The following is a 13,504-nucleotide window of genomic DNA, read 5'->3' on the forward strand; positions in this document are numbered from 1 at the left end:
GAGGGGGGTAGTCCTGATTCATAGCATTTGTTGATTTCATGGTGTATATACTCCCTATTTTATTTATCCATTCTTCAGTTGGTGGGCAATTGAACTGTTTCCTCTGAAGTCTAGCAGGCATTTAACAACTAGCAATCGGGGGTTGGTGGGGAGGGGGGATAGTCCTGATTCATAGCATTTGTTGATTTCATGGTGTATATACTCCCATCATGGCTGACTGCAAGCTACATGATGTCACTGAACATGAAGTTGGAGAGATGCTAAAACAGGCTCTTGTGAGCCCCTGCAAGCCAGCTCCAGTGTCCCACTCTGATCATGTTTACTGATGAGTCACTCAAGTTACCAGAGACATGGCCACACACTATTACTTTGTGGGTGTGTGTACTCAGTCACTTCAGTCATGTCTGACTCTTTGTGACCCTGTGGACTGTAGCCAGGCTCCTCTGTCCATGGATTCTCCAGGCAACAATACAGGAGTAGTTTACCATGCCCTCCTCCAGGGGATCTTCCCGACCTGGGGATCGAATCACATCTCCTGCGGCTCCTGCATTGCAGGCAGATTCTTAACCCCTGAGCCACCGGGGAAGCCCCAATATTACTTTCGGAAAATAATAATGATAATAATAAAAGTAATACAACAAGGGACTTTATTGAGCACTTTATTTGTATCAGGCACTATGTTAAGAGCTTTACCTCATTTAATTCTTGGCCACAACTCATCCTCTTAGCAGTCTGCAGCTCCAACTACCAATATTCTATGCTTGCTTCACTGTCTCCTGGATGATCTCTCTGCTGTCTCATAAATGCTCCCAACACATTACATCTCACAACTTCAGCACCCTTCCTCTTTCTGGTACACTCATTTCCACAGATATTAGCATAGCTCATTTCCTCATTTCTACCAGATCTCTACTCAGGTAGAGACCTTTTCACCACCTCATCACTTTATTTAATACTTGGCCAAGTTATGTTTTTCTTCATTGCACATATCACTGAAATTCTGCTTTTGTATACAGTTGACCCTTGAACAAAGTAGGGGTTCGGGGTGCTGACCCCTGTGCAGTTGAAAATCTACCTATAACTTATAGTTGGCTCTCTGCATCAGTGATTCTGGCTCATGGATTCAACCAACCCCAGACTGTGTAGTACTGTAGTATTTACTGCTGGAAGATAACTGTGTATTTGTGGACCTTCCATTCAAAGCCCTCTTCTTCAAGGGTCAACTCTATGTATTTCATTTGTTGACTGGCTGCCTCCCCAGCATAAGGTAAGCTCCATGAGGGCAGAGTCTTTGTTCACAGTTGCACTCCCAGTGCCAAGGCCGTACCCTTAATCACAGCACTAAGCTGGGGTGTTTGGAATTTTTGAACAAGTGCCTCTCTTCTCCCTCTCTCCTCCTCCCATGGCTGTCAGAGGAAACTTCAGGAAATGTTTAGAGAACATTCTGCGCCAGCCCCTGCATCTCTGTTACCAGCAGAGCTAGGAGTCCTCTTACACAGGTGGGAGACAACCCACTGATGCGGCTGAGAGTGTGCCTCACTCTGGAGCCAACCTCAGTAGATCTGCATCCTGGCTCTGACACCACCTCACTGTGTGCGTTGGGGACTTTACGCAACTTCTCAGTTTCCCATCTTTAGAACAAGATAATAAGAGTCCCCACATCATAAGTTTGTTGTGAAGGTTAACATGTTAGTTTAAAGTGATCAACATAGCAAGTGTTCGGTACGCTTGTCGTTTTAGCTGTGAGGACATCATCTGGAGCAAGCGTTACTTACTGTGGAAGTCACCTGCCTGTCCCGCCACGTGGAAGCCCCATAAAAATGTCATTACCTGTTCCCTCTGCAGCTTTTCTGTTACCCTCGTTGCTGGCATCCTGTAAGAGCTCGTCTAGATTGTCCTGCTGTCCCAGGGAACTGGATGATTCTCCAGCTGCTCTTGTTTCTCACAAAAGAGGAGACCCTTGGGCTTCAAGAAGGGGTCATCAGGCTGTGTGTCTTTGCCAGGAAATTACCCAAGCTTAGTAAGTAGGCTGGAAAAGGCCCAAGGGAAACCTGGTGTCATTCTTAGCCTAACTAGCGGAGACTAGCCAGATCTGGAGAATCCATCGGGCTGGGGAAAGAAAAGCCTCCTACAGAGGAGAAACCTTTACCCACAGCCCTTGGATACCGAAACTAAAGGAAGCCTTGCCTTTCTTGCCAAACTGAGTGGAGAAAGAAGGAGATGGCAAGTGGTTCAGGAAAAGAAGACTAGGCACCCTGTCTGTATGCAGGAAGCCCCGAGGCTCTTAAGTCTACTTTACTGCGTGCTCCTGCTAGGCAAGGCTCCCAATCCAAGGGACTGTGTTTTATGGCCTCCTTCCATGTGCCACCCTCCTGTACCCAACCCCAGGTCCATGAATTTGGTTCAAGTCATGAATTGCTCAGACGGGGTACTTCATTTAGTAATTTCCGTAAATTCAGTTCCGTACCTATTTACTGAACACCCACAAGGAGCTGGGCAGTATTAGTGGGCAGTCCCAGGAATCCTAGGAGCCAAGAATCCACAGTCACATCCCAGAAAAATAATCCTCCTGTCTCAGAGCATCCTCATTTCCTCGGAGTCAGCGTCTGGGTCTGATCCCTGCAAAACATAAACACTTCCTAGTACTTGGGCTCCCACTGGGCTCCCGCGGGGCCTCCGTGAAACGCTGGAGGATTGAGGGGCGGGGAAGAGGGAGGGCTGGGGAGGTAAGGAAGGAAGGAGGGGGAAGGAACGAGGTGCGTCTCCCCTCTAATCTTGTCCCAGTCAGGAGTCTGCGGGTCGTGTTCCCGGGCGCCGATTCCGGCCGGCCAGAGACTCTTCCAGGAACCGCCTGGCATCCTGGCCGGGGACTCTGGCGGGGCTGGAGCTCGCGTCTCCCTCCTCCCGCCCTGCTCCTCCCCGGGGGGCCCCGCGCCCCGCTCGGGGGCGTGTCCTGCCCTACCGCGCGTCCAGAGCGGTCCACTCATCCGGTACCGGCAGCCGCGGCGGCGGCGGCGGGCGGAGCGAGAGCCGCGCTCGCTCGGCTTTTGCGCGCGAGCTGTAGCCGCGGCGGCAGCGCCGTGCGGGCACCTGTGCGGCGCCCAAGTAGCGGGACCAGGGTGTGGGGTTCCTGCCGGCCGCCGTCTGAGCCCGAAGGAAGGGGCGCCTCCCAGCCCCTCGGGGTTCCGCTGGTCGGCAGAAGCTCGGGGCCGGGATCCTGGTGGGGTAGCCATGGGCAGGACCAGCTAGAGGCCGGAGCAGGGGCTCGTTTGGTCCCAGTGTAGAGAGGCAGAGGGAAAGCTGAGTCTGGGACCATGACGGCCTCCCGCCTGGACTTCGGGGAGGTGGAAACTTTCCTGGACAGGCACCCAGAGTTGTTGGAAGATTACCTGATGCGCAAGGGGAAGCAGGAGATGGTGGAGAAGTGGATGCGGAGGCACGGGCAGGGTCAGGGGGCGGTAGGCCCGAGGTCCCCCCCGGCCGCCGACACGAGCGGTGGCGGAGGCAGCGGCGGCCTTGGCGGTGGCCCGAGACCCGACGGCCCTGCCAGCAGCCAGCCCACCCCGGGCGGTGGGGACTGTAGCGGGGGGCCCATGGGCCCCAGCTGGGCCAGTGGCAGCCGGGGCGATGGGGGCCTGCAGCGGAGAGCTTCTCAGAAAGAGCTGAGGAGGAGTTTTGCCCGCTCCAAGGCCATCCACGTCAACAGGACCTACGACGAACAAGTGACCTCCCGGGCCCAGGAGCCCCTGAGCAGTGTGCGGCGGAGGGCGCTTCTCCGGAAGGCCAGCTCCCTGCCCCCCACCACCGCCCACATCCTCAGCGCCCTGCTGGAGTCGCGGGTGAACCTGCCTCAGTACCCGCCTACGGCCATGGACTACAAGTGCCACCTCAAAAAGCACAACGAGCGGCAGTTCTTCCTGGAGCTGGTCAAGGATATCTCCAATGACCTTGACCTTACCAGTCTGAGCTACAAGATCCTCATCTTCGTCTGCCTCATGGTGGACGCAGACCGCTGCTCTCTCTTCCTGGTGGAAGGGGCGGCTGCTGGCAAGAAGAGCCTGGTCTCCAAATTCTTTGATGTGCACGCAGGGACCCCACTGCTGCCCTGCAGCAGCACGGAAAACTCAAACGAGGTGCAGGTCCCCTGGGGCAAAGGTATCATTGGTTATGTCGGGGAGCATGGAGAGACGGTCAACATTCCTGATGCCTACCAGGTAGGACTTTGCATTGTCCCCTTCCAGAGCCCCATTGGTCTGGGAGTCAAGCCTTCTGTTACCCTTTGGCATCCGCCAACACATTAACTTCGATTCTTTACTATATGAATTTTGCTATTTAAATTCCTTCTGAGTTTAGATTAGTTTGAATGTTACTATACCTTCTTTGACAGAATGGTCTTTTACTAACACACAGTGACTTGTGGAAAATTCATATAACACACATTTTTGTATCCAGTAATACCTCATGTTTCTTTGTCAAGATACCTTGTCTTTAAGAATATCAGTGTGTGGTTTTAGAATGCATTTTTTTTTTAGGTGCTGGAAAAAGATGTCTACTCCAGAATTCCAGTGTTAGTCTGGAGAAAATGGGTATGTTGGTGTCTCTAGTGTCGTTTGGGGACCATAATGCATTTCGTTCTCATTCCAGATTGGGAAGGGGTCAAAGTGCCTAGCTATTTCCTTAGCCCCTTCTCTTACATGAGTTCCAAGGTAAGGAAGACGAAGAAAAGAGGAGGAAAGTCAAGGGAAGAATGGGCCTCTGACCCATTTATGTCTTTTTTTTTTTTTTTTAGCATCTATTTTAACTGCTTTTGTTGTGGAGTTGAGAAAAGTTGGACAAATTGAAGAGTTATTTATGTTTAAATCCAGCATTATCTGCAGTGGGCTCTTGACTGAGCAAATAGGTTTTTAGTTTGTGAAGCAAATGAAAAATGGATAATTTTCTAGCAATTCTAAAGGCAATGAGCACAGTGAATGTGCTGGATTCAGGTAGAAAAGGAAGCCCATCATGCTGTTGTCTGGTATTTCTAAGCCTTTCATTTTCACAGTGATTTGAACTTGCTATTAGATCCTGGTTCTGAAAGTCAGTCCATTCTAATTTCTTCGTATCACTTCCCTGAAAATAATGAAACTGGATGCCACTTTCTAGGAGACTTCCTTGGGGTTCATAATAATGGACAGTTCTTTTCCTTGGTCATGAAAGTTTTGTTGTAATTTGATGAGCATGTCCAGTTGTCTAGTAAAGCTGCAGGTTTCTCTTGAGCTTGATGCTGCTGCTCAGGATAGCAAAAGTGGTGGGAAGGACCCTAAAAGTAAAATTTTCTCTGTTTCATCTGAAACTTGGTAATATTACATAGAAAATTGAGGAGCTTGTCTTGAAACCAAGTTTCTTGTTTTTGTGGGATGTCTATCAATATCATGTTTTAATGTTAAGGAATGCCTACCACAATGTCATTTTTGTTAACTTGTTTATTGATTAGATTCATTATTCATTATATCCTTCTTAAAGACTTTGGTCAGTTTAGGACAAACAAGCAATGAGTGATCTTTAATAGGTGTCTATTTCTCTATAACCCTAGAAAACCATGGGAAGAAATAAAAACATTTATTAATTGAAATGTTGAAGATTCTGTAAAAAGTTGAACAATCACAAACTTTTCTTTCTCATTATTTCCACATCTTTATTGTGTGCTTGGGTGGAAAAAAAAAAATCCCTTCTTGCTAGGATGATGCTTGTTATAGCCTGGAATTGCAGTCTGTTCTCTCTATTGCTTTTACTTTTCTTATTCTTCCCCAATTGATTTTCTCCCATTTCTGTAGTTTTTATTTTTTACTCCCTTCTGATAGTTCCTAACTTTTATTTAATGCTGTTCATACATACTGTCTTCTCTTCAGCAGCATAATTCTCAGCTTCCTCAGCAGTTAACTCGTCTTCCTGCTGCTAGTATTGTGCTAGAGGTGTTATCACAGGCATAGAAAATCAGGCTTTCAGAAGCTGATGTTTCTTCTGGCCCTACTCTTATTCTGAAGACAGAGGGTAAGGCAGAGTTGCCTTTTAATATTGGAAACTGACATTTAGAATGAAGAGTTCTTTTTAACTTCCCCGGGTAGTAATGATGGCTGTAAAGACTGGGTTGGTGAGAGAACTGGCCAAAGGCAGGAAGGGAAAGAGTTATAGAATTATAGAGTTTGAGATCTTGATCCACTCCTTGTCTTCATTTTGATCTGCTTAGGAAATTTCTCTGTCTTTCTTCAGACAGAGAAATTTGGTTTCTTTCTTTGGTTTCTTTCAAAATATGTATTTTTGACCTGGTGTGTTTTGCTTCATTTTTATTTCACTACTTTTCCTTGATAAAATTACTTTTTTTCTTTATTATGGTACACTAGTCACCACTAGTGTGACTCTAGGAGAATTTCTTGATTTCTGAGTCTCAGTTTACTCAAATGTGAAGTGGGAATAATAACACCTCTGTAGTAAAGATCATTGTTTTGAAAGTAAAGTGAGATGCTGCACTAAAGCCCCCCCAACAGTACCTGGCACAATCCAGTTATTCAGGAAATAGTAACAGTTTATGATGACAACAATAATATCTGGTTTACTAGTGTTCTTCTTTTTCCTCTTTCTCTCATTTTTAATTGTTTTTCTTCTTATCTGGGGCTGAGATATGAACTCAGCACATATTGACCAGCCTTATCTTTCCCTAAGTCATACTTCATCCTTAAATTAAATATTTTAGAACTAACTTTTCATTCAAGGAATATGGAAATGTCTACTCTTTCACCCTTTGCTTAAGATTACTCTGTGATTGAAAATTCTTGACCATATCTTATCCTATCAAAAGTTCTACATTTTGTTCCTTTTAGAACTCATGCAATTTAAAACTTTTTATAGTGTTGTATTAATATTGCATCCTTCCTAAGTTAAAGTATTTTCCCTTATCCTTTCCATTTCTTGCTATTATAGATTTCTCTTAGTGAAAACTGACCACCTTCCAAATGCATGTTCTCTTATCACAATATTGTTGTAATTCTGATCATATATGTAAACATCTTGAAGTTCCTATGTGAAAATATAACTGTTCTCTCGGATTTTTTATTAACTACTATATTTTTAAGGCATTTCTTGCTTAAGTTCAACTAGTGTGCTTTTTTTCTTCAGGGGATGAACTTACCACATGGAGTTTGAAAATTTAATCATTTAATAAGATTGATGATCCCCTTAGAGGTTCAGAATGTGGGTGAGAGAAAGGCACTGAAAATGCTTATGAAATTACGATAATAAGCATGGCATCCTGAAGTCAAGAATAGACTAATGTGGTACTAAAGTCGAATAAAAGTTTTGAAAGCAAAAATACTTCTTAGTTTATTTCATTATTTTTCACTACTTTCCTCAGTTAGTCCTGAAAAAAAGACTTGAAATTAGGAGGCAAAGAATTGCAAAAAAAAAAAATAATTCCTTTTACATAGTTAGTGTAGCTCACAGTGACTGCAAGCTACCTTTTCCCCTGTCAGCTCTAAGTTATTAAACAACCCACTTTAATATAGTAATGAAAAAATTGCCCTCAAGAGGTTGAAAATAAGAGCCCTCAAATAACAGGTGTTCTCTTTGAAGTTATTCTAAGCATTCAGAGTATAGCACTTTAAACATTAATAGAAAGTGTGAGATGATATTTTAGTTAGTGTTGGTAATGATGATACAGGTGTTTGATAGGCTTTGGGTTTGAAAAACAGTCAGGATGTTTTGTTAGGTGAGCTGAGAGGAGTAAACGGGATGACGCAGAAGGGTTACGGGTGTGCCAGGCTTTCAGAAAACCTGATCTGTTTACACAACAGATTCATTTATTCATCAGTTTCAACAAATATACACTGCGTGCCTATTATACCTAAGCCCCAGCTAGGGAGCCTGTGGGCGTACAGAAGTAGAGGACTTGCTTCTTGCTTTCCAGGTACTTCCAAGTACAAGGCTGTGGACTATTCATGAACAAGTAATGCCAAGCGGTACTAAATAAATGACACGAACTGAATGGCATTAGTCAGGAAAATGGAGTCACACTGTGACTTGGCTCATTATAGAAGACTTCATGGAGGAGGTGTCATTCAAACTGGGACAAAGGTTAGATTTCACTGTTGGAGATAGTTGTGGAGTGGGGAAAGGCTTCCAGGTACAGCAAAATGACCTCAGCAGAAACACAATACAGGCAACCCAAAATATGTATAGAGGAGAGCGAGTGGTTTAATTTGGCTAAAGTATTGCATATGCTGTAGGGTGAGTATGCAAGAGTAGGATGGCGGCAAAAGAAAGAATCTTGAGTACCCGACTAAAGAATTCCAGCTTCCCTAACAATAAGGCGTGGGGCTTCCCAGATGGCTTCGTGGTAATGTATCCCCCTGCTAAGCAGGAGACATAGGTTTGATCCCTGGAGAAGGAAATGGCAACCCACTCCAATATTCTTGGAAGACTGGAGAAGGAAAGACCCCCCCTACCCCAGGAGAAGAAAATGGCAACCCACTCCAATATTCTTGGAAGACTGGAGAAGGAAAGACCCCCACCCCCCCCAGGAGAAGAAAATGGCAACCCACTCCAATATTCTTGGAAGACTGGAGAAGGAAAGACCGCCCCCCCCCCCCCCCAGGAGAAGAAAATGGCAACCCACTCCAATATTCTTGGAAGACTGGAGAAGGAAAGACCCACCCCCACCCCCACCCCACCCCCCCACCCCCAGGAGAAGAAAATGGCAACCCACTCCAGTAGTCTTGTCTGGGAAATGCCATGGATGGAGGAGCCTGGTGGGCTATAGTCCATGGGGTCACAAAAGAGTTGGACACGACTTAGTGGCTCAACAATGACAACACTAAGCCACAGGAAGCATTGGAGAACTTTTTAGCATGGTCAGAGTGGTGTTTTGGGTAACCTGGTGGTAGTGGCTGAATGGATTGAACAAGGAAAGGCTCAAAACTGTGAAAATAATTTGAAATCTATGATGATGGCATGGTGGAGTCAGATGAACTACTGCACTAAAGCACGAAAAGTAGGAATAGACAGCAGAATTATGTGGGGATGTCCTGCAGGTGTGAATTTGGGCAAGGAGAGAGGGAAGTCGGTGATGACTCAGATTCTACACCTGGGAAATATGGAGAAGGGTAATGCTGTCATTAAAAATAGAAAGAGAAGCTTGAACGAATAGAGATTTTAAGTGGAGCCAGCTACATAATTTGTGGAGCTCAGTACAAAATGATTAAGCAGGAGCCTGGCTGGAGGTGGAGAAGGCAATATTGCCTTCTCAAGGGTCTGCTGCCCCAACCCACAACAGATGTGTGACCCTCAAGTGGTTTCAACGTGCATGCTGAGAAATTCTCAGTACCTGGACTGTGAGCAAGAGGCCCCTTTGAGTGGCCTGCTGAATGCGCCATAGAGCTGCCAGCTCTGGGTGGGGATGACCACCGCCTTGTTCCTCTTCATGATGGAGTGGGGCATGCACCTGACCCTTGCCCCATCCCACCCAGACCCCAGCCAGGAGCAGAGGGCAATGGCAAATCAGTTGGGCCTCACCTCCAGCTGCTTGCAGCTCTGGTCTCAGGGCAGGGCTGACAAGGGGTATACGGGTGGGGCTTGGGGTACCAGGCAGTAAGAATCAGTGGCCGAGAACCAGTCCTAGGCAGGCAGTGGGATGGGAGACCGACTGTGAGCTCTGGACTCATATACCATTGTCCTATTGGACTTCATTTACAAAGCATGACTTCAAAGATAAAATTATTGAGAATTTCACACAGCCACAGCATTAAACCTCAAGCGGGGAGCCCCCCTGCAACTGCACCGGTTACATGCTTATGAGGCCAGCCCTGATTCTGAGTCACACTGGTGGAAGAGTTCAATTTTATTCCAGTCTAGTGTTTACTGCTTTTGTATGGCCTCAGCTCCATCCTAATTAAATTCTGTGCCATTTTAAATGCCCAGATAGTGCTTTTCTATTTCTCTGTATTTCATCCTTTCTGCCAGGACGCCTCTTTCCCCATCTTTGCTCATTCAGGTCTTGCTTTGCTTTCTCATGATATAAGAAAGGAGAGCTGATTGCTTCTCCTTGAAGAGACAAAAAAAAAAAACAAACAAAAAATTATGCAGAAAGTTATATTTAAGAATGCATTGTACTATACTGCTATTATTAACATATATAAAATAATAATACAGTGATTATATAATAACTCATTTTCACAGAATTTCACTGTTCACTTTATTTTAGAATAATTTTCATTGAAATAAATACATTTAAAAATGTTTGGTTTCAGAGGGGATCAATTTCATGTGTATAGAAAGTTCAATGGTGAATATGCTTCATTTCCTGATAAGCCAGTGCTGATCAAAATGGGTCTATAGCCCTGTGATTGAGTTGCTGAGATTTGCTCAAAAGACAGATGTTCATCTCACCCCAACACTAAAATTACAAAACAGTTTCATGAAATCTTGTTTCAGCTTTCTCCATAGTGTTTTAAAAATTCCCTCAAGCCCACAACCATGTTCACTAGCCCAGAACGAGAATTGATTTTGTGTTTGAAGCAGGAAACATTTGCTATTTCAGCTGCTCTTCCTGACAGACACATGATCATGATAAACACAGTGACAAATTGCATTTGCTGCTTTGAACATGAGGAGAGATTACAGAAAAGTACAGTTCCTACAGAATCATGGAGAGGTAATTTAAGGCTAACTTAATTTTTTTTCCCCAGTCCATAAGCTAAATGTTTACTAATCTGACCAATTTATTTTGGTTCCTAAGGTTTGGGTCACCTGTTTATTTACAAGCTGGCTTAATTTGGAAGTCAGTGTTTCATGTTTAATATAGTGTTGAAGAGTCATATGAAGCTTTCCACTGAAAAAAACTTTGAGTTGTTTCATAGGAAAGTCAACAAGATATTTGAGTCCATTACTTGCTACTTTAGTCACTTATTTTAAGGGTGGTTTTCATTTAACCACATTCTTTTGGAAAGAGGAATTTGAATCATAAAAGAAGTAGTTTGCTCATAAATAGTGGGTTGGATTTCTAATATTTTGGGAGAAACTTTGGTTTCCAATCATTCATAGGCATTCAGGCTAAATTTATTTGTTTATTTATTTATTTTTAGGATTAACATAGTAAAGAAATTTTCCTGATGTAAAAAGCTGTTTATTTTCTATAACTCCAAGAGTTTCTTATTAATTGGTTGTTTCAATGACTGAACAGTGTTTCACACATTAATGATAAATTCAGTTTCCTTTCCTAAAATATAGCTTTAGACTATTGCAGATTTAGTCAAAGAGATCTTTTTCACCTGAGTGAAAAAAAATGAGGAAGCTTCAATATGTTTTTTTAGGGTGTCAACTTTTAAAAAATGTAAACATGATAGAAGGGAAAAGGAAGTCCTGCTGTTGATTAAGAAGAACTCTATTTATGCAGCACTAACTATGAACCTGGCATTAGCTATTGAACAGGCATTGCCTCTTTTAATCCTCTCAACAATCCCCAGAGGTAGCTATTACCACCCCCATTTTATAGAAGAAGAAACTAAAGCTTGGAGAGGTTAAGAAATTTGCTGAAAGTCACTCAGCTGTTAAGTGAGGGAGCTGGGATTCAAGGTGAGGTCCTGGGACTGTAAAACCTTCATGCCCAGGTACTCTTAGTGTGGTCTCTATTGACCATTGACTGTTATGTGTCTATTCAGATCTGTCCCTTTGCCTTTCCTTTTTCTCGACTCATTTAAATTCTCTCATCCTTTAAAGCCTATCTTTATGAAACTCTTTCTGATCCCTGGCCCAGGCCACCTGAATTGGATATAATCTCTTCCTCCTTTGAACTTCTGTAATGCTTTAAATCATGAGAAATGCTGGGCTGGAAGAAGCACAAGCTGGAATCAAGATTGCTGGGAGAAATATAAATAACCTCAGATATGCAGATGACACCACCCTTATGGCAGAAAGTGAAGAAGAACTAAAGAGCCTCTTGATGAAAGTGAAAGAGGAGAGTGAAAAAGTTGGCTTAAAGCTCAACATTCAGAAAACTAAGATCATGGCATCCGGTCCCATCACTTCATGGCAAATAGATGGGGAAACAGTGGAAACAGTGGCTGAGTTTATTTTGGGGGGCAAAATCACTGCAGATGGTGATTGCATCCATGAAATTAAAATATGCTTACTCCTTGGAAGGAAAGTTATGACCAACCTAGATAGCATATTAAAAAGCAGAGACATTACTTTGCCAACAAAGGTCCATCTAGTCAAGGCTATGGTTTTTCCAGTAGTCATGTATGGATATGAGAGTTGGACTATAAAGAAAACTGAGTGCTGAAGAATTGATGCTTTTGAACTGTAGTGTTGGAGAAGACTCTTGAGAGTCCCTTGGACTGCAAGGAGATCCAACCAGTCCATCCTAAGGATGATCAGTCCTGGGTGTTCATTGGAAGGATTGATGTTGAAGCTGAAAGTCCAATCCTTTGGCCACCTGATGTGAAGAGCTGACTCATTTGAAAAGACCCTGATCCTGGGAGGGATTGGGGGCAGGAGGTGAAGGGGACGACAGAGCATGAGCAGGTTGGATGGCATCACTGACTCAATGGACATGGGTTTGGGTAGACTCTGGCAGTTGGTGATGGACAGGGAGGCCTGGCGTGCTGCGGTTTATGGGGTTGCAAAGAGTTGGACACAACTGAGCAACTGAACTGAACTGAATGCTTTAAATATGCTTCTTTCTGGGCACATAAATGACTACTTGACTGTGAACTCAGTATCATGACTTTTTTCATTCACTGCAGTGTAGGGCTTAGTACAAGGTTTTCTATTCAATTGAATAATTACCACTGACACCTCCTTATATGCTTAGTTCAACCACCTCTAAGCAGAAATTTTAGCCTATTCAGCTGATATAACTAATATTATTCAGCTAATGTGGACACTTAAACCAGGAAATTCATTTCCTGAGCACATCTTTTAATTGTTTGTACCTTATTTTATAGATAATAAAAATAGGAGCTTATCAAGCCCAGATAACTGGTGAAATTATCTGAACTGCTTTTCTGCATTAATTGATTTTTATGTTAATTGCTGGACCCCACCCCCCCATCTTCTCATCCCCTCCATTGTTGTTTTCCTTTCACTTCATTTCATGTGGAGACCATATTATAGAGAAAGTGGACTGCCACTGACCAAATAGTAGCAACTAGCAACAGCCTACTGCCAACTTCTTCAAAGCAAAAACAGGCTGGGGCATGACCATTCCAGCTAATTGAACTTTCTAGTTTTCTTATGATTACCTCATTCGTAAGAAATGAGGACGACAGAGGATGAGATGGTTGGATGGCATCACTGACTCAATGGACATGAGTTTGAGCAAGCTCCAGAGCTGGTGATGGACAGGGAAGCCTGGTGTGCTGCAGTCCATGGGGTCGCAAAGAGTCAGACATGACTGAGTGACTGATCTGAACTGACTGACCTCATTCATACAGTATAACTTATTGAAGATAAAACATCCCTTCCAGGATTA

The 13,504-nt window shown here is 44.0% G+C and overlaps 1 protein-coding gene across 1 annotated transcript in view; it reads left to right on the forward strand.

Moving 5' to 3' along the window:
• The first annotated feature begins 3,005 nt into the window (after positions 1–3,005).
• PDE11A (phosphodiesterase 11A) overlaps positions 3,006–13,504 on the forward strand; it is a 402,070-nt gene continuing 391,571 nt past the window's right edge. Inside the window, exon 1 of the mRNA XM_020908326.2 lies at positions 3,006–4,214. Within this exon, the coding sequence (XP_020763985.2) occupies positions 3,315–4,214 (900 nt within the window). The 5' untranslated portion in view covers positions 3,006–3,314. The remainder of the gene's footprint in view (positions 4,215–13,504) is intronic.

This window comes from Odocoileus virginianus, chromosome 13 (genome assembly GCF_023699985.2).
Source record: "Odocoileus virginianus isolate 20LAN1187 ecotype Illinois chromosome 13, Ovbor_1.2, whole genome shotgun sequence".
Classification (NCBI taxonomy): domain Eukaryota; kingdom Metazoa; phylum Chordata; class Mammalia; order Artiodactyla; family Cervidae; genus Odocoileus; species Odocoileus virginianus.